The sequence below is a fragment of the Scardinius erythrophthalmus genome (genome assembly GCF_964197995.2).
Source record: "Scardinius erythrophthalmus genome assembly, chromosome: 6".
In the NCBI taxonomy this organism is placed as follows: Eukaryota; Metazoa; Chordata; class Actinopteri; order Cypriniformes; family Leuciscidae; genus Scardinius; species Scardinius erythrophthalmus.
This window is the reverse complement of record NC_138226.1, coordinates 15,596,114-15,623,173: the sequence shown is the minus strand read 5'-3', so window position 1 is coordinate 15,623,173 and position 27,060 is coordinate 15,596,114. Positions and strand designations below refer to the sequence as shown.

The window sequence follows — 27,060 nt, the reverse complement described above, 5'->3', positions numbered from 1 at the left end:
CCCTTCTGCTGTTCCAAGCTCTGGTCTTCTCCCCTCTTTCAGCATTGTAATTCACTTTAATGAAAGAATGTGCAGTTATAGTGGTGATTGATTTAGTCTGAAGCAGAACATTTGCACAATAATGTGCTCTATTACCTGCTTAATGAATTGCCTCTGTCCCGTTTGTACTGTCATAGAATGAAGACTCACATCCTGTCTAATTACACCACAAACTAATAACCTTATTTACATTGCGGTTGTCACACATGCGATTATTATCATGAACAATTTGTGGCCTAAATAAATGTATGAATTTGGATCCCCCACAGATCCAATCTAATCCAGTAAACTCTTTGTCCTGCGTGTTTCTCATATCGAGAGTATTGCATATGCAGTCAATCTGTTATATTACCTGAATGACCACAATTATACAGATAAAGTTGATGTAATGGAAATACTTTCTTTTAACTTGGCATTTGAGCAGACAATAACAAATTTTAACAAAATAATTTTTAGCTGTTGTTACTGAGGATTTATCAGACTAAATAATGTTTAAATCAGTGATAGAAGTATAACAAATAACTAAAGGTCAACTATGTTTGTGGAGCATTTTATATATATACAGCTACAATCTTTTTCTTCTTAATACAACATTTTTATTACAAAATATATTATGATAATTTGGAAAATAACAATAATTGTATTGGATTTTTTTTATTAATAAATATTTATTTAAAATGTATTAGCATATTTATAGGCTCATAAGGCTCATGTCAAGAAAAGTTTAGTGATTTGTCTGTTCTACCTGTTCTAGCTAAAGGAGTAACACCTTTGCCCGCTGCCCACAGTCCTGTTGGGAGAGGAAATCACAAGTGTGTTTGACTCTGCCCCCTCCTTGCAGCCGTTGGCCCCTTGCCGTGGCCATTAGGAAGATTCTCAGTCTTACTGGAGCAATGACAGGTGAAATGAAGCACAAAATATTCTCTGTGTTTCTTTTTTGCTTTCTCTCTCGCTTTGACACAAATTGGAATGAAAAGTATAAATATTCATAAGTAAAAATGTGAAACAGGCATAAAATAAGTCCAGTGAAAAGACAAAATATTCTCTTATTATCACTGGCTTGTTATACTTTTTAACATCTCACCTTGGATTTATTTATTTTTTATTTGAGAGAGAAATTGAATGGATAAATTAAAAGCTATAAACATGCAACAAAAGTAACACATTTGTTGCAGTATGCATATTCAAATAATTTTAAATTAGTACAGGCAATATTATTTATTAACTAGGTTTTTAATATAAATGAACATACCCTCACATAATGCAGTTTTCGCATCATAAAGTTAATAAAATGCGTTTCTTGCACTGTTTAGTTGCGGAAAAGGTTCGTGGCCCGTGACATTGCGTGATATCCTGCCATTTCCTCACTTTCATGCCATTTGACCCTGACCTTTCCTTTCTTTTATCATTACATGTACCGTCAGATTGCAAAAAAATCAATGTCTGTCACCCTTTCTGGGATCACAAGACATTACATCCCCATGTTCTTTGATGACTTGTCTGTCACTTTGCATTTGGGCCATTGGCTCTGGAGCCGGTCAGGAGAGAGGGGAGGAGCCCCTCATTAACAGATTTCCCCCTCATATAAATATCAAAGTGCTGCAACCAGCCAACTGATATTAAATCCATATTTCATGCATTTCGCATGGGGGCAATTATCAGTGACCGAAAAAAAATCTGAACATGAGGTATTTAAGCAGACAAAAACACAGAAATGCAGCTAAATGATTTGAAGGGGGTGTCTGCATTAAGTAGATGGTAATAGGAACAAATACTAATTGTTTGATTATTTTTATTTTTTTACATACAAAACACAACTGCAATATAGTACTGCTGTTTCAAAACTGAGCAAATATCTTTCACTTATGAAATAAAAAAAACAACTTAAAAAATTTTTCTTCAAAAAATATTGCATAAAGTATTGCATCATCGCAAAAACACTATATAATTCTTCATACATTGGTCTTGTATTTGTATATCCTTTGTTGAAGAAAAAAAAAAGTCTTTGTTTTTGTAGACAAAAGCCGTTAAGAGAAAATGTCTCTGAGGGGCCGTCAGAGACCTCCTAAACTGGAGCGACTGGAGTCGGTCATGAGCCGGTTCTCTGGCAGCTTGGACCAAGATGATCTACAAGACGACCCAGAAGAGATTGACTCAAGTGTCCATACTGACCTCTGTGGCGGTAAACTGCTGCTTCAGTGTGTCTTTGCGTCTATCGGTGACCTAATGACTGTTGATCTCTCAGCATACTGCTTTCATTATGTCAGAAGGAGAGTGAGTTGTACGATTCTAAATTTGACTTTTTGGAGCAGCATACTGTATAATGCAATAGAAACATGGTTTCTGCACAGCTGATACTGAATCTAATGTAAGGAATATGATTTATGTAATGCAAGCATAAATGCAGGTGTCACGCTGGTTGCAGTGAGGAGAGTTAAAAAGCAGAATCTAATTCAGCAGTCCCTTTATTTAACAATTAAAATGAAATAACAGAAATGCAGGAGCACTGGATAAATGCAGGAGAACAAGATATAGACAACCAACTTAAAAAACTGAAATGAGAACAGACAGGGATGAACAGAGAACAGAGTGAGCTAAATAAATGGAACAGAAACAGGTGCGTAACTAATCAGAAACAAGTGAAGTTCCTAAATTTGGTTGGAGTGAACTCCACCAACATAATTTAGGCATCTTGCTACCAGACTCAAATTCCAACCATTATTAGTCCCACTGGGGGTATATCTAAGCTCAAGTTGAGGCTGCTTCCTCGAGCCCTTCCACTGTGGACAGCAAGCCAAATAAGTTACATCTTAATAGATTAAAGATTGTATGGGCAAACGAAATCGTGAAACAAGCAAAGGGAACACAGGCAAACGGGAACAGAACAGAACCAAACCAGAACACTATGAACCAAATATACTCCCGACAGCAGAATGCAGCACAATGCAGCAAGCTTGGAAAAACTGTTCACATATTTTTGCTCTCAAATACTCAATTAAATGCTACTTTTAATTATTATCTGAATTTAATTACCAACATTTTTTACTTTCCCCCCCATATCAAAATATATATATTTTAAATTGTGACACCCAAAAGACATTCAACTCTGTTATACAAGTTATTGTTAAAAAAACTGTATAATAATGTTTTTTATATATGTATAATAATATATAATTTAATATAATATAATAACATCAATTTTCAAAGTAAATGTAAATTTAATCAATGTAAAGTTAATCAATAACAGTAAATTAAAATTTGGCCACAAACCAGCTGTCCTCTACTGAGTGAATTTAGACTAAATATGCAATTACTTGCAACCGTGTAACCAATTGGTTACCATGATTTTGCTGAGCAAGACATGTTCCTGGATCAACATATTTTGTTGATCATGAAAATTTAGTCCTAACCATATAACCTAACTCTACCCATAACATCCCTAAAATCAGGAAATGATGTACACTGATGTAGAAGCACCTAACTGGTTGTAAGCCTAAACTTGACAGAAACTGGAAACTTGTCCCTCAAATCTCAAAATTGGTTGATTGGAATGTTGTGCAGGATCAACAAAGTTGTTGATCCAGGAACATGTTGCACTAGGTGAAATCACAAGGTTGATAAATTTAGTTTATTGAATTTCAATATTTATTTAACGTTTGTTACTAGACAAATCCAAGTTTTGTATACTGTATTTATTTAGACATGTCACATATTTTGGTAACAGTGTTGCAACAATTGCAAACCTCATATAAAATAAATAGAAAATCCAGCTCATATAATATTTATTTTGATCTCCTGAGGATGACGATCAATTTTTTTCCTGAATATTAAGCACTAGACCATTAGTTGAAAACGTTTTTTGGCACTGTTTTTTACCGTATAAAGTGCTGTTTATGCTCACTTCTAAATCAGTGCATGTTCATTAATATTTCCAGGAACAATATTTCAGCAGGTAAAAGCTTACGAAAATCATTATCTGATACAGAGCAGATTTAGCCTTGAGAAACTTCAGAGCACACAGCATACTATACACCTCCAGCCGGAGTCTTCAATCGCTATCCTGCTGACAATCAAATGGAGCCTCTACATGCCATTACTGCACAACTTCAAAAGATAAAAAGCCAAACAAACTATTTCTAAAGTAGCTGTACTTTTTGATTGTTAAGATGTTATCAGCCAGTTTAAAATACAAGGCCAACATGAATCAGAATGATTACCACAACATAGGTGTGTGTCAATGTTTTCTTATTGATCTCAATAGCTAAAAATCACTACAATGACTCATTTCAATATTATGATTACTTTCAGAATCAAGGAACATATCATTTCAAGCAATATACAACTTTCTTCCATTCAAGTCCCTGGATGGTGTTATATTTCTTGAAGAAGTGCCAATCCTGGTGCAGGTGACAGAGGTGGAGCGATTCACATCTACAAGGGTAATACAAATTAAAACACTACAAGTGAATCACTTACACATTTCTTCAACACTAAAAACGTTATGAACATTTTTTTGAACTATGATGCTATTTTTTATAACAGGATAATTTGCTAAAGAACAAAAGTAAAATAATACTATGTAGTATTTAAAAAAAAAATATCTATACATTTGTACCATGTATCATGATTAGATTAGTACAAAAACATAATTAGTTAGTTCTTGTTTCTCGAAATTATCCACTCAAAGGTGCTGAATCCCAACCTGTATACTATAGAGCTGAGCCACGGAAACTTCAAGTGGAAAATCAAGCGTCGTTTCAAGCACTTCCAGGCACTTCATCAGGAACTGCTCAAATTCAAGGCCCTCTTAAAAATCCCCCTGCCAACCAGAATGTAAGATGCACTGTATTCATTTCATCTTTGTATGCATACAGTACGCTCTCTCACAAACAAACCACAAGTCTTAAAAAACAAACTCGCTTCATTGCTTTTTGAGCTGCTAAGTGTTTTCATTTTTCAGTTGGGTGTACTCAATTTGTCCCAGATGTATTACGAAAAACCCTACGAAAAACCCTTTTCTCAGCCTCACTGCACTGTTACCTCTCAGTTAATCAAATCAGAGGTGCTTTCACGGACACGCAACCCAAATCTTGTCAAATATTGACAGTCAGATTTCCTGTTTTTGACAGACACTCAGTCAAAAGGAGGTCATTCAAAGGCGGCAAACGGTTTCACGGAGGACACATACCAACATTACCACGAAGACCTGATGCTCTTGTCAAAGAGGAACAGCTCATCAGTAGAAAAGTAAAATTATTTATTTTAACTATTGTTTGAACAACTTAAATTGTCCTTGGCATGCATAAGTGTAGCCTGGCTCCGCCCTCCTACGTACTTCCGCTCAATTTCATTTTCCTTCAGTACTACGTCTGGGACTGCTGTATATTCTTAGGTTTCCAGAAACAAATTTTTTGTAGGACCAATCAGCGAATAGAGGGAGTGGCTGAGAACGATGACGTTGATGTGATCACACACATGACTAGCGTCGGCTAATAGTGAGCCTACGTGTGACGTACAACACACAGACGCGCTGCTTTATCAAGACTCGAGGAACAGAGAGAAGGAAATGAATAGTGGAATAAAGTCGTTTTTTTTGTTTGTTTTTGTGCACAAAAAGTATTCTCGTCGCTTTATAAACTTTATAAAAGACAGACATCTTATTCTAAACATAATCCTCTGATCATTCGGACGACCACACGTTAGCGATTGGCTATGGCAGATCCTGAGTGACTCTGGGCAGATCCAATAGTTTTGAACTTTAACAGAGAACCCGCCTTCAAGGAAGTAAACGTTTTTCAATGGAGCGAGGCCAGACTCTCTGTACAAATGAAATGTACGAGAGTCTGGTAGAACCAGGCTAGCATAAGTGTGCCATAGAATATCAATCAACCCTTTATACAAACTGCCCAAAATTAAAAAAAAAGTATATATTCACAATATATATGGAGTAAAAAGTTAAAAGGCATAATTAATGCTGGGAATATTCATATTTATAATTAAACACTTCTATATTTTAGCTTTCTTTCTGGTGTTTGAGTCTTCGTTTTGTTCCTACAGTTGCAACTAGAGGAGTACCTGAGGAATATATTGAAAAGGCCTTTATACAGGACACATCCTACAACGGTACGTCACAGCTCAAGCTTTTTTCCTTGTATTTGCCCTTACGAAAAAGTATTGTGGCAGCACCATTTGATGGTAATATAATGTCATTGTCATGATATAAAATGATACTGAATGATCAAAGAATGAATAAAACTTTACTCATATCATCTATGTGCAGTACCATTGTCTGCCAATAGCCCTAGCATAAAAAAATAATGGTTCCGTTACCATTGTGTCATATTATGGCGGAATGAAAGTTCTGGAAGGAACTCTACCTGCTGTGTCCCCACTCATTAAAACAGGCTATTTTTTCGAGGATGCCTCTGAGAGGTGATTCCACACTTTGCTCAGTGCTTCACGGGCTAATTTTCTGACAGTCACATAATTAGCAATAGTTTGCAGGGCTAATTAAAGAGTACCTGTACCCAGAAACATTTTCCTCTGCTTCAATTTTCACCTCACACTTCCCTGACTAATTATTAAGGTAGAACTGGACTGTACAAAGCAGAAGCCAATTTGTGGTTCATTTTAGTCACCATAACTGAAATGATTCAAAGAACCATGCTTAACTGAAATAATGATAAGAAAATTTTAAAGTGACTGGTGTGTGACTTATACACATTTACCATAAAGCTGCTTTGAGGCTTATTGATGCTAATAATGCTAACTGCATTTTATTTCAGCTTGAATTTTTGGAAGTGAGTCAAATCTCATTTATTCAGGATCTGGGACCAAAAGGAATGTAAGAATGTACATAGTAACATAAAATACAATAAAACAATCCTTGGCTTGATTAGTGTTTGTTCATTCATATGTTTATTTGCCTTGACAAAAGTGAAGGTCTGATCTTAAAGAAATCAGGAGGAAACACATTCCCTGTATGTTACTGGTGCGGGTCCAACAGCGTTTGTTACCGGTGGTCCAAAAGGTGAGAGCTCTTCTACATTCATTTACTCAGGAAATCATGTTTTTTAGGAAATCATAATACTGATTGTTTTTCACCTTTGTTCACATCGTGAGGACAGAACATACTATCTTTCTGAGAAAAACACTTCAATCAGTAGTGTGTGATCTCCGTCTCTTGGTTTCATAAGTAAGAACACCAAGCCCTGAAATGAATACTGGTGAATAACAGATGCTGATGTTGAACTTCATCTGTGCAGACGGGGTTGTTATTGTTTTTTCTTTGACAAGCAACTACAGTAACATTACACTTACATAATTCACATAGCTCTTAAAAGCAAACACTAGAAGACTCTGCTCCAATTGAATTTTGCTCCTCGGATTGCGGCCTTGCTGAGCCTTTGGGTCGTGGCATGTCTTCTGTTGCGGTTGTTTACTTATTTAGGTTATTATGATGTTTTCCCACAGCTGATAGAATGGCTCTCCCCCTTGTTTTAGCTCTCATGTGGTGACTGCTTCATGTTTCAGATGGCTGGTGGTAAAAGACTCCTTTGTTCTCTACATGAGGCCAGAGGATGGCCAAGTAGGCACCGTGATTCTATACGATAAGGGATTTCACATCAAAATTGGGACCCGGGAGACCGGAGTCAGGCACGGAGTCACTATTGAGAATCTTTGCAGGCAGGTTGAGATAAATGTGTTTTATACTGCAGATAATTCATCATGCAGTAATTGGTAGATAACATGCTTTCAAAATTGTCTGTTTACATTTCCAAACATTCCTTTTGCCATTAATTGTAATAATGTAAGTATGCACGTGCCTAGCATAATATATATATGTGTGTGTGTGTGTGTGTGTGTGTGTGTGTGTGTGTGTGTGTGTGTGTGTGTGTATCATATTTTGGGGGGATTTTGCTTTAAAACAATGAAAAATCATTTTTCCAGTGGGGTAAAGCTTATTTCAGCATTTTCAGTATTCTCTATAAACAAGTCTTATCTTAATAAAATGGTAAGATAATTGTAAGTTTAATACATTTGTCTTGTGTAAAAGGTTGTTTTTTGTTTTGTTTTTTATTGACAGGGCACTTACTATCAAATGCTCCACATATAGGCAGGCTCGTTGGTGGGGGCACTCCATAGACGAGTTTTCTCAAATGTTTGGACAGGACTTCCTGAGAGAAAACCGCCATGGGTCTTTCACACCTGTTAGAGAAAACACTACTTCAAAATGGTGATGAATTATGCATGCACAATAATTACTTAAATATAATACTCCAATTAAAACTATAGAGGACACAGTGCATTCTTTCTAAATAAATTTGAATGTGCAGTATTTCATTTAATTTAAAATATTACATTAATCTCAGAAGTTCAACTAGTCCCTTATTCTTTGTTCTTTTTATGTCAACATGTGAGCAACACTTACCAGAACATTTTCTCTCAAATCTCTGTGAAGTGCCCTGACACAGTTCTTAAATGAGGCACCCTGTGCTCCTTTTGAAGGTTTGTCAACGCAGCTGGATACTTTGATGCCCTAGCTGATGCCCTGGAAGGAGCAAAGGAGGAGATCTTCATCACAGCCTGGTGGTACAGATTAGAATAAGCATCAATTACTTCCCATGGTCCTAGCTTTTACAATTAAATGAGCAATGTCGCACTGCCTAATGTAGGCCAGTGGTAGCCAATAACCAGTAGCTAACCAAAACTGGCAAGTACAACCCTTCCAATGTTTATACCATGGTTAATTAAAATTAATTAAGCTATTAATTATTTATATACATCGTGCGTTCAGAGCTTTTATGCGCGCTAAGTTCCCGCCCTAACTGAATGGACCAATTATCAGCACAATTTTGATGCTACGGCGATGATAAAATGTGAAACCCAGACAGTCAAACATGATGTGAAATAGCCACATAAACTAAAAAAAGATGGTTTCACTTTATTTTGATGGTCCCTTTATAACACATTCTGTTGACTATTAGTAACGTCGCACCTACTTGTCTACTAACTCTCATTAGAGTGTTAGTAGAGTATTAGTAGACTGGTAGGGTTATGGTTAGAATAAGTTGAAGTTGCAAAGTTACTTCAGTAGAATGTCTGTTGGAGGAGCATCACAGTAAAGAGTTAGCAGATATTAAGCAGACAGACTACTACTGTAATACTCTAATGAGAGTTAGTTGACGTGTAGTTGCAAATTTACTTCTAGTCAACAGAATGTTAAAAAATGACCATCAAAATGAAGTGTTACCAAAAAGAGTGATGAAAAGAGGAGAAAACCATCTTGCACCAACATAAATTAGAAAGCTTTAAGATTGATCATGTTTTATTGTCCTAATATGTCAACATTGGCCTAATGGGGATCCATTAATGGTCTCACCTGTTATTATAACTTTATATTACAAATGTTACTGTAAAATAATTACAAGAACTTTGGTGCATTTTCATAAAGGCAAGTACTAGGTAGAATCAAAGCTTTAAAGTCTGGAGCTTCTTGAATTATTGACTAAACAATCAGTTTCCCTCATGTGTAAAATGTGTAATGATGACTAATATTAGGAAAAACCTGGCCTTCAGATACTCCAAGAGCCAAAATCATTAAGAGCCTGAGGAACTGTTAAGGAGAAGGAAATAAACAAATTCAATATAAGAAAATGTTAAGTAAAAATAGTATGACTTCCCATGGTATTTTAAAGAAGAAAATGCTTAAATAATATTTAAGTAAACAAGTAACTGTTAACTAGGCTATTACTTTATTGCAGTTATGTTATCAACCAACTTTGCATGAGTGTAAGATACCACAAAAGACCATTTTGCAAAAATAAATAAATAAATAAATGAACAAACAAACAAAGGGAGCATGCCCTGGGACCCCGCTAAAATGGTTCACACTTCAACCTCCCCAATGTTCAAACCAAAACACATTCTTGGCCAGGATGTTCTTAAACAAATTCACCTATTGTCTTTGATAGATTAAAGAAACCCATGAATGTTTGGGACAATGTGAGGCTGAATAGGTGCTAACAAAAAAATTATTTTGGGGGGAATTATGGCTTAAATGTGACAGAAATAAAGAATGAAAGTTGTGTGGAAATTGTTAAAGGTTTTTAAATTGGTTTTGATATGGTCCTCAGGTTAAGCCCAGAAATCTTCCTCAAACGACCTGTAGTAGATGGGAACATGTGGAGATTAGACCATGTCCTCAAGCGAAAAGCAGTGAGTCTGAACACCTGCTCAAATCTGGACTTCAGCCAGTTTAATTTTTCTTCTCACACATCCATATATTGTGTTGCACCTCACAGTTCACCCAGTTCTCTTTGGTTTTCCCAGTCTGAACGTTGTTTTAACAACATTTTGTCTTTTGTCAACTCAGGAACAAGGAGTGAAGATCTTTGTCCTGCTCTACAAAGAAGTCGAGGTAGTGATGGGTCTCAACAGCGAGTATACAAAGAAGACCCTGATGGGACTTCACTCTAACATCAGGGTGAGTCGATCAGTATGTCAAACATTGTCAAAAGCAGAATTATGCCCAGAAATGACAGTATTACAGAGGAGACCCGTCCCTCCGAATCAGCTTCCCACTCTTATGTTTACCCATATCTCTCCAAGAACTAAGGCTAGATCAAATCAAATCATAGAGAGCTGGAGAACACCTAGTGTGCCCACTACTTCCCCTCCAGACACAGGAGTAGCATGTTACTTAGATCGTGTTTGGACATTGCCAAAATACTCTCTAGTAGAATGACGGGGATCACTCTGTTGGGAACCCTACGGATTGTGTCTGAAGATGGTCAGGTTCTCCCTTGCCGATTGTCTTTATAAGAGCCTGGGGCTGCAAGTCTGCTTCCTCCCCTGGTGCCACAGAGCTTCTATGGCACCATAGTGCTGTGGTATTCATCACCGTAGCACCCCAGGCCGGTGTGTGATTGACATGCCGTCACATTATCTTATTGGAGCGCTGGTTGAGTCTGGGCAGAGGAGTGACACTGGGAAGTGGCTTGGGATCCACACCCCAAGGACGTGTGCGGCAAAGCAGCTGGATGGAGGTATTCCTGGGCCCTGCTGGTGTAGAAACACCTGCCAGGGGCGGCGTCCTCTGGAGGCTCTGCCAAAGCTGGTGGAGACGCAGCTGCTTCGCACAAAAGTTGACACCATCTACATTGTGGTGTTATTTTTGGCTGAGAGCCCGCTGTATTTCTTTTGCTCATATTTAGGAAATTTGGTCAATCGACAAAAGTTAAACTCTAAAAAAAAAATGTTTTGTTGTTATGGCAACTTGAATGAAATTATGTTAAACCAACAAACTATACTGAGTTAGAGGAACTTGTAACATGTACGCAAATCTTTTTAAACTCAAAAAATGTAGTCACTCCAACTACTTGATTTATAGCCCTGGAACCAATTTATCTTATCTATTTCAGTTAAATCCACGCTATTATAGCAAATACTAAATGTAACTTATTTATAAAGTTAATGTGTAGTGTAATGTAATGTAATGTAATATAATGTAATAAATGTCTTGTCACTGGCATTAGCGCAGTCATTGCTTATAGAGTCAATGTAGTGTTTACTTCATTTCGTAAACTCTTCTATCAAATGGTAACCACAAAAATTTCAGCATTACAGAAACTCTATTAAATGTCAAACATAACAGCATTAAACACTAACAGGTCTTTCCATTCACTAAAAAACACTTCATTTCAACATTTATTCTCCTTATACAGTATAATGCAAAGCATGCTGGGAACTAGAAATCCACTACCCAAGTTTCAAAGACAATTTCATTAAGTTACTCCAACTTAATAATAAAAAAAGCAATTAAAGCAAAAAAAAGAGTATTTATATTACACACAATATTAAGTTAATGTAATGATCAACATTATTATGCCAACAAAATTGTTTAATTAAATCAATAAATTTGAATTTTTAACTTGAAACCATGCATTTATTTAAGTTGTGGTAAAAGGTCCCCTGAATTACTTTTTAGAGTTTGTGTCTTGTAAAATCTATATGACTGAATGATTGATTGATTCAAAGAACTTTCTGGCAATCCACACATTCATATATGTTCTGATTGAATATTGTATATTTTGGCACATATTCAGAAGTACTTGTATTTCATGTACCGTTCAAAAGTTTGGGGTTGGTAAGAATTTTTTTATTTTTTTCACCAAGGTTGCAATTATTTGACAAAAATACAGTGAAAACATTAACATTGTGAAATATTATTACAATTTAAAATGTTTTCTAGTTTAATATATTTTAAAGTGTAATTTATTTCTGTGACGGTATAGCTGAATTTTCATCAGCCATTCCTCCAGTCTTAAATGTCACATTATCCTTCAGAAATCATTTGCTGATTTGGTGCTCAAGAAACACTTATTATTATTAACACTGAAAACACTTGTGCTGCTAAATATAACCGTAATCATTTTTTTGTCATGATTCTTTAATGAATAGAAAGTTCAAAAGAACAGCATTTATTTGAAATAGAAATATTTTGTAACATTATAATTTTTTTACTGTCACGTTTGATCAATTAAATGTTCCTTGTTGAAAAAATGTACTGACCCTAAACTTTTGAACATTTGTGAATGTGTAAATAGTATTTTAGTGTTGTGCATAACAAACATACAAGAAATGACTGAGCAGAATTGTAGTATTCTGAACACACCCTCAGTCTTTTTTCTTCTTTAATAAAGAATTTCCCAATGCCTTGTGGATTTGAGAAAATGAACCTGACAAGCTGTCCATCTCTACTGATTGACAGGTCATCCGACACCCTGATCACATGCCCTCCACTGTTTTGCTCTGGGCTCACCATGAGAAGTCGGTGGTGATTGACCAGTCACTGGCCTTCCTGGGAGGGATTGACCTGGCCTACGGAAGATGGGATGATTCCCAACACCGACTGACTGATGTGGGGAGTGTGAGAAGAAGCCCCCAGCACAGTCCTGCTCTCTCCCCCAGCCTCACTCATGTAAGACCACCACTATTATTAGTGGTACTTTCTGAGGCAAAAATCACTATTACTATTCTAAATACAGTTATATATCTCATATCCCATTATTCTCCTGTAATACACTAGAGTTCAGAAGTTTGTGGTCAGTAAGAAAAAAAAATTAACTATGCCCACAAAAGCATTTATTTGATCACAAATATAGTAAAATAGTAATTTTGTGAAATATTATTACAATGTAAAATAAATGTTTTCCGTTTTAAAATATTTATTTATGTGATGGCAAAGCTGAATTTTCAGCATCATTACTCCAGTTATCCTTCAGAAATGATTCTAATATGCTGATTTGGTGCTCAAGAAACATTATTATATTATTACTGACCCCAAACCTTTGAAGGACTTGACTTTGTAGGACTGGACTTTTACCTGACTATTATCACTTGATATTTTCATCTGGTGGATAATAAATAAATAGCATTTTGAGGCCAGTAATACCTCTTTTATACCAGAACGGTTAACGTTCTGGAGCCAGAGCCCATTCTTGGCCAGTTCTTAGCCAGGCAAACTGAAGACTGTTGCAAACTGTCTGCATGTTTCCACAGGTTTTAGAAACGGACGGTGACGTACTGCTGCTACACGTTGTTTACCTGCGTAACCAGTGTAAATATAAACATTGTGCGTCCCAGTGTTTGTGTAGGCAGTGTGGCAACTATGTTTTGATTTTTTTTACAGTACAGGGAGTGATTAGCAGTGTTACACTACATTCTGTGACCTATTGAATCTTGTAGAATTTTATCCAATAGCAACTACTCTGAATGAACTACCACAGGGCAAACACAACTCGCATTTTGATCAGAACATGTATAAATGTAGTTATTATTCCTCTTATCAATAATGGATTAAACAAACTTAAAGTGTGAGCTATGAAGCTTTGATGAGTCCCTTGAGATTAATATTTGTTGGATTCAAATAATAAAACTAAAAACATAATCATTGCTATTCCCTATATGGATTTATATACATAGAGAGGGTAGGCTATATCAGAAATAGATGATATCACTTTTTCTCAGAGGCAAAAGTGAATTGGACAGGAATAAACTAGTAAATGTGACCCATTGCGAGTGTTAGCCCACTGTGGCTTTGCAGTGTTTGTCAACATGCCATGCTATTGCCAGCTGGGTGTTTCTGATATCTGTCAAAGAACTCAATGGGGGAAGTCGACACACACCTGACAGACGTCTGCTAAAGCCTCCTCTAAACTTGTGGACTAATGTGCCAATTCAATTCAATTTTATTTGTATATAGTGCAATACATGAAAATACTCAATTTAAAACTGCTCATTAACAAAATGTCATGTAAAATTATTTGTAGGACCATTACATATTTATCTTTATGTTATATATTGATTTGTGATTTATACTTGAAAGCATTGACAGCTAACCTGAATTACAATTGTAGGGATTTCTATTTTGTATAGCTGTTCTAACAATGGTGATCATAAAGGACTGGTCCAGACTGCATTTCAGTTGTATGCTTACTGGGATTGATTTTGCGGCTGGTGATTCAGGGCCTCTGCCTTCTTATTCTTTTCTTTTCCCAACGAGCAAACGTAAAATTGCAATTACGGAGCATCTGGGGCACCCTTGAAGGGCCTGCGGTTGATAATTCCAGTCCTTCTCGCTGGGCCTTTCCTTCCCCCCAGAGAGCTGCATTAAACATAAAGGCCCTACATGGATGAGTGAGTCAACAAATGACTGGGGCCACTAAATGGGATCTTGATTTTCGTCTTTATGCCACCTCTCCCGGCCGGCTGCCTACCTGCCTGCCGTTGTGTCATTAAATATGGGTCTGAGCTTTTAAATAAACATGATTTAAACCCTTCAGATGAAGGCACTTATTGCATTTACTAAGGGGCTTCTCTTTGCATGCTTGAGTGACTGTATCTATCAATGCGGGGCTCCTCAACTGTAAAATCTTTGCTAATATACATGAAACTGTTACAGCTGTTGGTCTAACCTTTCAAAACGTCTCCTAAGGAGCACAGTGATATTTGCACTTAATAAAATTATGCCCACCAGGAGAATAGTGCTCTGACATTTGCCATTTGTCAAGTCGAGGGCACTATGATCCCCCATGAGCCATTAACTCGCACACATCAGAGGGCATTTTACCCTCGTTCAGACTCCGCTCAGCAGACTGGAGTCACTTACACTATCGTTTAAGTCATAGCTTCCCTGGGCTGATGCCGCACGGGTGGCCATTACCACTCTCTACGTACTGCAGGCTGACAGCTAGCCCGATATATCAGCCACATATAGATAACATGGACGTTTTCACTGTTAAATTTTTCAGAACGTGTGAAGAAAAAGATGGTCTTGGTTCTTTGGCCCTCTGTTGTGCACCAGTGAGAGACTTATGTCTCTATCCATTTTTTTTATTTTTTTAATAATACTAAACAGTGTTGATAGAATCAAGTCAGGCAGACAGCCCAGACATTGCATACATGTGAGATATTGAAAATAGTACACTAAAAGTGCCCAGATGGTATAATGTTTGTGGTGGAGCATAAGTGTTCTCACAATAATCGAAAAACTAAACATTTTTTAATGTGTAAGGAATGGAGAAGTCATGGAAAAAAAGTAATATATTTCCATAATGAAATGAAATGTTCTAGTGAAAGGAATAGTTCACCCAAAAATGAAAATTCTGTCATCATTTACTCTCCCTCAAGTTGTTCCAAACCTGTATGACTTTCTTTCTTCTGCTGAACACAAAAGAAGATATTTTGAAGAAAGTCGGTAACGGTAACCAAACGACTGATGGACCCCATTGACTTCCATAGTAGGAAAAAAAAAATACTATGGATGTCAATGGGGACCAGCAACTGTTTAATTACCAACCTTCTTTAAAATATCTTCTTTTAATCTTCTTTCCTTTAAGTTAAAGGGATAGTTTACCTCAAAATTTTAATTCTGTCATAATTTACTCTCCCTCATCTGACTTTCTTTCCTCTGTGAATCACAAATGAAGTTATTTTGAAGAATGATGCTAACAAAATAGTTTTGGTGACCATTGACTTCCATTGTATGAACAAAAAACACATTTCTCAAAATATCTCCTGTCATTCAGATTTGGAACCGCATGAGGGTTAGTAAATGATAACAGAATGTTTATTTTAGAGTGAGCTATCCTTTTATGCTTAATAATTTAATGGATTGTAATTACTCTTGTGTGAGTGCAATTTCTATACATTTAAAATGTTCGCTTTTTAAAGGTGCATTGCGCAACATTTCATGTTAAAAATACCCGTTTTTCTAACCCATACATGCTTAAACAATTGCCTGATGGGCTGAATGAGCCCTTCTCTGATCACTGCGATTGCCTCTATAATCCTGTACAGTAAAATAAATAAGAGGGATTCGGGTCGGAATTTGAGACTGGGCGTGACGTCATGCGCGTTCAGTTGCAGTGTTGCAGTTTCGCTTGTCGCCAGAGGGGGCATAGTTCTGCAAAAACTCAGAGACTTGCGCAATGCACCTTTAAATTGAAATTTAAAGCTTTCGTCTGCAACTTTTGGCGCTATAGCGGTTAATAAACAGAACTGCATTTGTCTTGCGGAAGAACATTGTAGCCGGAGCTACTTCTCTTTGTTAATGTCTATGATGAGTCACGCAGGTACTGGGCTACTCCGCAGCGCCGCGACCCGAACCAGTCTAAAATAGTCAGAATATAAACACTTATTATAGGTGTACCGTTGGGATTCAGGATAAGACATACACACGGGTTGGAAAATGGATTCATGATGTACTTGCTTAATACGTACAGTTTGTACATTTTTAAAAAGTTACGGACTGCAGCTTTAAATTTAATTAATTTTATCATTATCATATTAATTATATTTATATTTTTATTCATGCAAATTCATTTGTCAAAAGGTGTGGGATCCCTGATCCATGCATTTTTGGGGGGCTAATATTGCCCAGAACACTTTGCACCGCAGAACAGGAGCACTTTGTGTCAATTTCATGTCTACTTTTTTCTCAGCAGTTATAAAATATATGAACCTAATAGTATCATTTTTACTAATACATTTTTGATCACCAGCCATGTACATATTTTTGGTGCATACAAGATTTATTGGGATGCAGGAATGAGCTTACTACATAGCTTTTCTGTCTTATCTGTTTTATACATGTTCATTTTTGTTCTGTAGCAGTCAGTTGCCACGGTGGAGGAGGGGGGCGAGGAGATGAAGATTAATTTGATAGTTGAAGAAATTCAGACTGGAGAAGGAGGAGATTCAGGCTCAGTGGAGGATCCAGGTGAGATCTGTGTGAGCTTCGCTTTGCCCATAGAGGAGGAACAGGGAGAAAGCAACAAAGGAAGACTGCTAAGAATGCCATCAGAGAAAAGTCGCCACAGCTCTGATGGAACAGAGGCCAGTAAGAGAAATTCAACTAAATAAATGGTTATATAGATATGATTTTATTTGAAATACTCTCTATTTATTTTATTTTATTTTATCTATAAATTTATAAAGCTTATTTTTTTTCTAGTTTATTTTGCTATTCTGTTTGGTGCTGATAGTGGTGCAATTAATTACATAACAGAGACTGTGTTTGTGTTCTGTGTGTAGAACATCACTGTAGGAACAGTCTTAATTCCAGGACCCCTCTCACTCGGGAATGTTACACCAAGAGCTTGTCTCTGCATTCCAGCGATTCATACTATCTCGGCCTTCATCACTCTCTCCCTTTGCCTTATGGTTAGAACACAAGCATTAAAACCAAACACATCTGTATGACATGCATATATTGACACATAAATCCAGTATTCATACACAACTAAACCTTATTATTCATTCACCGAAGCTGACGTTGAATGACACAGCTATGAGAACTAATCAATCTTTAAGTTTATAAATATATGATTTGCTACATCTATGTAATGTCGACCTGTTTTAGAGACCAGTTCCCTGAGAAGTTACATAGGCAGTACTGAACTCTGTGGAGAGACTCGCTTCTGGCACGGCAAAGACTACTGCAACTTCATCCTCAAAGACTGGGTCAAACTCAACAAGCCTTTTGATGGTACGGAACAGCTGAATTAAACACGACTGGTGCACATCTGTAATATCACAACCACAGCCAAAAAAATTAAATGTAGACCTCAGCTGATTTATTTTGCATTACAAAAAATATCAGGACACATTCATATTTCTGTTTCCTGAAACAGTGAATCTTTAGGCCTTAAGACAAAAAACTAGCAGAAGAGACAAAAATGACAACGACACTACACATTCTTTGATATCTTAAGTCAAATTCATCAAATGAAGCAATCTCTCCAACACAGGAATGAGGGAAAGAAGACACAGAAGTCGTTTCCAACAATCCCATTCTGTAGTCAGTATGGGGTTATTTTCCCAGCTCTATTCTCTTGCCAGAGGGAGATAACTTTATTTTTGCATCTCTGCTTTGTAAATGTGAAGTCCTGGTTTTGCACATAGTGCCAACTGGGTAGGACACAGCAGGAGAATGGAGGAGTCTGATAGATGAATGTAGTGAAATACTCTAAGATGGTTGTGCATTGTCAAAGACGGTGAAAGAGAAAGACCACACTGGGATGCCTTCAAAAGGCCTGTCTGTCATCTCTGTATAACCTGAGATGTATATATTGGCCAGGACACTCCTGTAAAAGAGATTTTAATCTCAGTGAGGTTCTCTCCTGGTTAAATAAAGGTAAAAAAAAAAAAAAAAAGATATATAATGGTTTGGTTAATGTTATTATGCATTATAGTGGCTGTTTGTTGTTTATTTTTCTGGTTAAGACTTCATTGACAGGTATAAGACACCTCGGATGCCCTGGCATGATATTGGGGTGGTGGTTCATGGGAAGGCTGCAAGAGATATTGCACGACATTTCATTCAGAGGTGGAACTTTACAAAGGTAGGAGTTATTAGATATGTTCTTGGCTATCTTACGGTGCGTCCGAAATCGCGTACGGTCTGAGTAGGCACTACATTTCAATTTGAACTTACTTCACGACCATTAAAAAAGTACATTTTATATAGTATGAGTGTGTGTAGTATGAATGTAATCCGCCCAAACTACATCCACCATGTTGTCATTATCATGTGACCTACCAGCGTTAGTTGCGTTGCTTCACTTCCATTCATAAATCCTCTCCTGTGGCCTCATGGGATAGTAAAGTGTCCATTGAATGCGCACTTGAGAATCTCGCCGGAAGTAGGTCATCCGGGGACTTTTCGCCTGTGTTTAAATACTGTGTATTCAGACATACTACTCTGTTGGTACACTGTTTTTCACATGCTGTATAGTAGGGACGTATTCGATTTCGGACGCAGCGTTAGTCCTTCTCAATAAGATTCAATTTCAGTCTCTTTTCAGTCAAAGATTGAGTTTCAGAAAATTGTGTCCCAAATTGTGCTCAGAATTGTCAAGATATCAAATGTCAAGATATTTGCATCAGATTAATTCAAGATCAGATGTTCTGACCTGTAAGATCTAAGTTTATTTCATAACTCTACTCTTACTCTACCTAAATTACTCTTTTTAAACAACTTTGGAAGCAACCTCTGAGTAAAACATCAGAAATGAGAACCTGCTGAGCTGAAAGAACAACCTATATCCAACATAATTTTCATCTGGGGGAGTTTTAGATTTGAAAGCATATCTATTATAAGAGTGTTGCAGAGTGTATTGGCCACATATTGTATCGTTTGCTATACAGTATGACTATAAAGCATATCCACTTGAATGTCCAGAAAAATCACTTTCTTAAATGGTTAGAAGGTGCACAAATACCACCTCCATTCAGAAAACTAATTGTAAGAACTAAAGATCACAGCGCATGCATGAAGCCGAGGTTTCCACCCTCTCTCAAGTGTGTTTGAATAACCATCTTTATTAGCTTGAGCTTAGCACCCCCTGCAGTTGCTCATTGTGTCCTGTTCTGAATGCAGTCAGCATTCAATGGCCGCCCGTACTCTCAGCCCCCTTTTAGAGCAATTAGAGGCCTTTTTACTTTGATTGTTCAGTAATTGAATTGGTTTGAGGCCTGTATGATTTCCTTTGGATTATGCCAGTCATATTTCAGGCTTGGCTACCGATCAGACACTCTGCTGGTGAATAATTAAAGGAGAGGAAGCCAGGTGTGTGTGCGGCAGACGAGGACAAACAAAAGAAAGTTGAATGCCTCTGATGAGGTGTTTAGTGGAAATGAGAATTTACGGCTCAAAGACAGACCAGTCTCATTTATATCTTTTGCTGTTGATTAGGGAACACCACTTGTCACATTCACAACAAAGAAAGTATTTCAAAGTGGAAACAATCCTGTCAGTGATTTGTGTGGATGGCATTATGAGATTTTCAAACATAGATAGTGTATATATCAAAAGTTTGGGGTTGGTAAGTTATTTTAATGTCTCTTAAGCAAGTAACTATTATCTTATTTGAATGTATTTAAAAATGTAATGTAGTACGTAATGTGATGTAAATCTAGCTGAATTTTCAGCATCATTACTCCAGTCTTTAGCGTCACATGATCCTTCAGAAATCATTCGTATATAACGATTTGCTGCTATAGAAAAAAATCATATTGTTACGAATGTTGAAAACTGTTTATTTATTTGAAATAGAAATCTTTTGAAGCATAAGTGTCTTTACTGTCACTTTTGATATTTTGATCTATTTAATGCGTCCTTGCTGAATAAAAGTATTATGAATTAAAAAGTATTAAGCTTACTGACCAAAAACTTACGGTATTATACAGTATACTGTAATAATAACAATATTTGCATGAGCTCTGAATTAAACTTGTATAAACAATTCAATTTACATTGTAAAATATTATCCTGCAGTATCTTATCATCTGAACTTTTATTAAATATAACATAACATAAAAAGAGTTTTATTTGCCCTTTATTTATGAATAATGCATTTGTACACCTGTGCTATGTTATCACAGAACTTTTCATCTCCAACCATATGATCAGTGTTTTATGATCTGCACCTGTAATACGAAAAAAAAAAAAAATTGAATTAGTTTAAGTCGAGCTTTTTTTAGAAGTGTGGTGATTCAGACATGTGATTCACTATCAAGGTCACTGGAGTTATAAGTATCGCTTGGGCAGCTGCCAACAGCCCGTGAGCAGAGTTAATGTTAGTTCTCCCTCATCAGGGCTCAATGGATTTTAATCAACACATTATGCCAGTTGTTAATTGCCTGAGAACCATCTGTTTATAACCACACGGCCCAGATTACCGCTTGCCCACAGTGTAAGCTGACATGGCGTACAGCTCGCTAATTTGCACCACGAGCACTTCCTTTCAAGAGGGGTGAAAACGTCAAGTAAAATAAAACTTCCAAAGAAACTCAAACTTAAGCGAACAAATCCCTTTTTTCTCGCTTTGTTTTAATAACACTGTTTTACAGAACAGAACAGAACAGAAAGTCTAGATGAATGAAGAACACATTCGTCTTTAATGTGACCAAATATCATGGAAAGCACTGAAACTGCTATTGTTTCTCCCATATGTAGATAATTGGTAGGAAGTGGCAACATCGTTTTCCTTTGTTTCCCAGGAAACAAAGCTTGTCTCATGTTCAAACAACCTTTGAACCATGTGCCGGGCCCAGTTGAAAACAGTCTGAGTGTAGTCTAGTTAGGACAATAGCCATTAAAAACCTAGTTTCGGAAACCCTTCACACACACGGCCATCAATTTACTGTAATCAGCGGCACTGTCTAAGACTAAACAGAAGAGACTTTTATTCAGCCTCAAACAAGTGCTCTCTATCTCTGGGGAGTGGAGGTAGCAGGCAGGGGTTGATGGTCAGCCCAACAGGCTATCTGGATGTGGCACAGTAATTAGCGCTCTTTAGGGGTGTGATTTGGAGTCTGCGTCGGGCATTCTGTCTGATCCCAATCAACTCTTCTTTTATTTGCTAGCTGGTGAAGAAGCGGTCGGGGGTGACGTGCTACCCCTGCCTCATGCCCAAGTCTCTCTCCGCACCCATGGTGCCAGCTGAGTACCACGGCAAATCCACACAAGCTAACGTTCAGGTGAGATTTCAACACCGAGTTCCTGCTTTGTACTGGCAATATTAAGTTATCCATCATATTTTAGAGAAATGTGTGTTTTGTGATAAGTCATTCTTTGCGATTCTATTTCTTTTCCCCCCAAACAAACTAAAACAAGGTTTTGAGATCTGTGTGCCAGTGGTCTATTGGGTCAAAGGTCCACGAGGAGTCCATTCATTTGGCCTACGTGTCAGCCATCCAGAACAGCAAACATTTCATATATATAGAGGTAAAATACATAACCACAAGCAGTGTTGTGTAATCAGATTACATCTTTCAAGTAACTTTACTAAACTTACTACAGTTACTTTTACATTTATTCATTCACACCTCTCCTGTCCCCATGTTGAAATAAAAATCAGGAGTGAGATGCAGAGGCGTTACTGTATGTGCGCTGTGTAAACATTGTAGTTCTAGATTGAATGTGGGAATGCATTTACTCATCTCACTTGCACAAAACCAGATTCACAATTCCTCAAATTGAATAAAAACAGTTCAATGCAAACTCAGAATATTACGCAAACCTGCAATTATTAAATATGTGAAATAATACAAATATACTTTATGTTTGTATTATGATTATTATTATCTCACTTTATTAACCAATGTCTTTGCTGCAGACCTAAAGCAAAAATGACTTTTAGTTAGGATAGTTCAACCAAAAACTATTCTGCCATCATTTACTCGCCCTCAAGTTGCTCCAAATCTATATTAATTTATTTCTTCTGCTGAACACAAAAGAAGATATTTTGAAGAATATAGGTAACCAAACAGTTGATGTACCCCATTGACTTCCGGAGTATGGAAAAAAAATACAATACACATAAAATACAATAAACAAATACTAAATACACTACTGTACCGGTGTGAATTTGCAATTCCTTCAGCCTAGGCTTATTCATTTCACTGTTGGTGTTAAAGGGTCTTTACATTCATTTTCAGAAAAAGTATCTAAGTAACGTAATTAGTTACTTTTTTAAGGGAGTAACACAATATAGTAACACTGAAACAAGTATACATCAGCTGCACAATGCCTGGTCATGAGTGCAGAATAAAAGGTTTTTATTTTATTTTTATGGGCACAGTAATTTATTTACCCAGTTATTCATTTAAAGTAAATAATTTTTATTTCATATGTAAAAAAAAAAAATACAAATTAAATAAAAAGCCCTCCAAAAATGTTAAACAAGCAAAGACATGTATGTTTTTACAAAATAATTATATTTCAAATTCTTTTGAACTTTCTATTCTATAAAACATATTTAAATAGAAAACAGATATTTTACATTTTAATAATATTTCACAATATTACAAATTTTACTGCATTTTTGATCAAATAGATGCAGCCTTGGTGACCATAAGAACAATCTTACCGACTCTGAACATGATATACCTTATAAATATATCATGCATATTATGTATTAAAAAGAAACTACAAAAAAAAAACAAAAAAATTATAAACAACTGATCCGGAACCCCGTTTTATGAGATTGTGATTCTTGCATAACGCTTCAGATGCAGTTCCTGTGCCGTATTTTCAGTTTTTCATCTTTCTCTTCTCCCTTTTGTCTCTTTATCTCTCAGAACCAGTTCTTCATCAGTTGTGCTGACAAATCCATCCACAACAGCATTGGAGATGCGCTCACGGAGAGAATCCTGCGGGCATACAGGTGCATCATGACAATAGATACACTTGTATATGAATCTGAACACAAAAACATCAATGGGCAAACCTAACTCCTTTTCATTTCCGTTTATGACTTGGCCACAGGGAGAGGAAAAAATTTCGGGTCTATGTGGTGATGCCCCTGCTGCCCGGCTTTGAAGGTGACATCTCCTCAGGGGGGGGGCAAGCCATCAAAGCAATCATGTACTTTAATTACAGGTAATAACCCTCCAAACATGCGTCTTCTGTAATCACCAAATTGCCACAATTAAGGGCAAAAATGTAGCAAATTACACGTGTGTAATGTGGAAACAACGGTCCCCGCAACTCACGAGAGAGAAGCAAAAGACGATTACAGCCCCAGCTTGGAGGCTCAACGCTAGGCTAGATAAGGGGAGTAGAGAGGATGCTGTGGTAACTGGGGTTCAGCGAGCGATGTGATTGGTCGGGTGAAGGAGAATTAAGACACACGATTGGTGCAAGTCAAGACAGACAGTGGATGAAATGAAACCTTTCTTTCTCCATTACAGGACAATGTGCAGAGGGGAGCGCTCCATTATTGAGAGGCTCAAATGTGTGAGTAAGTAGACTAGTATGCAGAAATATAAATTTAGACTATAGCTGTCACATTTGCAAAAATCATGCCCATCAAATGTGGATTGCATCATTTTAATGTATTATAACAGGATCAGGATGAAGAAAGTGTGTGTGTGTGTATGTATTTGTCTGTGCAGTGGCAGATTGCTGGATCAAGTACATCTCATTCTGCGGTTTGCGCACTCACGCTGACCTGGATGGGCGTCTGGTCACTGAACTCATTTACGTGCACAGCAAGCTCATGATCGTGGATGATTGCACTGTCATTATTGGTCAGCCAATCTCCCCTCTCTCACATATAGAAAAATAAAATTGGGTCGTTCTCAGGAAATGGTATAATTTGTGCCAGAAAATTTCATGAATTCATTTCAGACACAATTTAAGACACAATATTTTTCCACGTTTTAGGCTCAATGAAGCAATGCTATAATTGAAACATAGGTGGAGGTGACTTGCTTGATATTCAGATTAGTGGTTGACACATATGAGTTTTTTTTTACTGGCTGATACTGACTACTAAGGTATATTTGGAAAGACAGCATATATATATATATATATATATATATATATATATATATATATATATATATATATATATATATATATATATATATATATATAAGCACCTGGTCATGTTGTTCAAAATCTTTAAACTGTAAAACTATTTTACGCCACTAGGGGGCACTGCATTCATACAAATACATCTCGTGTGGACATGAGCAGAATAACAAACACCAACAGATGTTTATGAAAAGCGAAGTCACGCCTGTCTCCTCAATCCACACAAATGCATTATTAAAATCCCATTAACGTCGCTCAAATCCTGTCTGTCTTTATCAATTCCAATTATCCTCTTATCCTTATGAATAGGCTTTGAAGAAGAAAAACAAGAAACCACTGTTTTTCACTGATATGTCCTTGAGGCTCTCAGTAGAGGTCACAGCCAAATACAGATCCAGAACACGCATCCTACACTCCCCATAGGCATTAACTATGATAGTAGGAAAAGGAAAAGTGTCTGATAGGTATCTGTGATCTGCTTAGGCTCAGCAAACATCAATGACAGGAGCATGCTGGGAAAGAGAGACAGTGAAATGGCTGTGGTTGTTGAAGACACAGAATTCCAGCCCTCTGTCATGGATGGAGGGAGTTATCAGGCTGGCAGGTTCGCCCTGTCTCTACGGGAGGAATGCTTCAGGTCTGCTTTTCTGTTACACGTGAGCAACATGGCAACAGGATTTTTATTTGCAGTGGGAGGTTTTACAGTCCTGTGACATACACTGTTGATATTTATTGGATGAATCTCACAAAGAAAGAAATATGTACTAACATATATAGACATTAAATTAAATTAGCAAATTTACACACTAAATCAGCACTATGTTTAAATTACTAAACACTCCAGTGTGAAAACATTTATTATATTTTTGCATTTTTTACAATTTTGTGCATGGGAGAAATGTTCTCAATTCTAATGAAAATAATACAGATATAAACATTTTCAAATCGTAAATATTTGTCCTAAAATCGGGTTAAATAAAAGTTTTTTTTTAAGGTGAAAGATTAAATACAGCCTAATTCAACCAATTTAAATGTATTAATATTTTATGCCCCATTACATTACGAAAGGTTTAATTCGGAGTCTGAAAACAATCTCTCGTTTTAGGCTTGTTCTTGGCTTGCTGGGAGACAACATAGACATCAGTGATCCCATCAGTGACCGATTCTACAAGGAAATCTGGATGGTGACAGCAGCCAAGAACGCCAGCGTGTATGACAAGGTAAATAAGTCACTCAGAAAAGGTGACCTTCCTCACCGAACGCTCTAAATAGCCCTCCATTTATTTTTAGAAAAGACTGATCTTAGATATTTGATTAACCGGCTCAGTCAATAGAGCCGGATGTTTACGTGGTCTGATTCTGCCTTTTTCCCTTGTCATTGAAATGCTTCAACAATCCAATATTAGATAAATATGCTTAAGATGTAATATACAGTAGGTGTATCACCATCACTGCCTCTCTGTGCAGGTCTTCAGATGTTTGCCCACTGATGCAGTCCTAAACTATAAGATTCTGAAGGACTACGTGTCACGCCCATGCATGGCTGCCGAGGACCCTGCACAGGCCTGCACTGAACTGAAGAAGATACGAGGCTTTCTGGTCCAATTTCCCTTGTATTTCCTGTCTGAGGAGAACCTTTTCCCTTCCTTCAACTCTAAAGAGGGAATGATGCCCATCGAGCTGTGGACATAGACTCTTTGAAACTGTAATGGCTGCCCTCTCTTTTGACGCTTGTCATCTAATGATGCTATATGTGCTGTCAGTAGCATGCATACATTTGCAGAGCGGAAACTACCTCCGAGCTATCCATAGACGCTAGCTTTACATGTTGCTGTGAAGTCTCAGACAGTCTTAGTGTACATAAACTTTCATTCTTCTGCTGTATATTTGTCCTTTGTCCCTGCAGGTTTATAACTGAACTCTTTTAATGAAATATACATGGACACTGCAGCTGTTGTAAATAATTAACTTTGTTCTTCCAGATTATTTCTTTATGAGTGCATAGTTCTTTTCATTTGTTCCTGAAAATGCAAGCAAAAATGCTTCAAATAACAACACGACCACTTCAGGTAATATCACAGTGACTTTAAATTTAAAAGCACGCAAAAACTTGCTGAAATTCTCATTTTTAC

The 27,060-nt window shown here is 36.9% G+C and overlaps 1 protein-coding gene across 1 annotated transcript; it reads left to right on the top strand.

Annotated features, from left to right (window-relative positions):
• Window positions 1-2,076: 2,076 nt before the first annotated feature.
• LOC308692118 (phospholipase D1) lies at window positions 2,077-26,620 on the top strand (the record flags this gene model as incomplete). Its single annotated transcript, XM_081367868.1, is given in 26 exon segments — window positions 2,077-2,238; window positions 4,350-4,478; window positions 4,727-4,872; window positions 5,169-5,286; window positions 6,097-6,162; window positions 6,825-6,883; window positions 6,977-7,069; window positions 7,573-7,725; window positions 8,126-8,275; window positions 8,548-8,631; window positions 10,176-10,257; window positions 10,415-10,525; window positions 12,812-13,021; window positions 17,215-17,443; window positions 17,638-17,766; window positions 17,966-18,091; window positions 18,829-18,947; window positions 21,973-22,086; window positions 22,223-22,333; window positions 23,689-23,774; window positions 23,876-23,989; window positions 24,301-24,350; window positions 24,505-24,639; window positions 25,412-25,565; window positions 26,034-26,148; window positions 26,396-26,620. Coding segments are annotated over 26 exon segments (3,270 nt in total).
• Window positions 26,621-27,060: the final 440 nt, after the last annotated feature.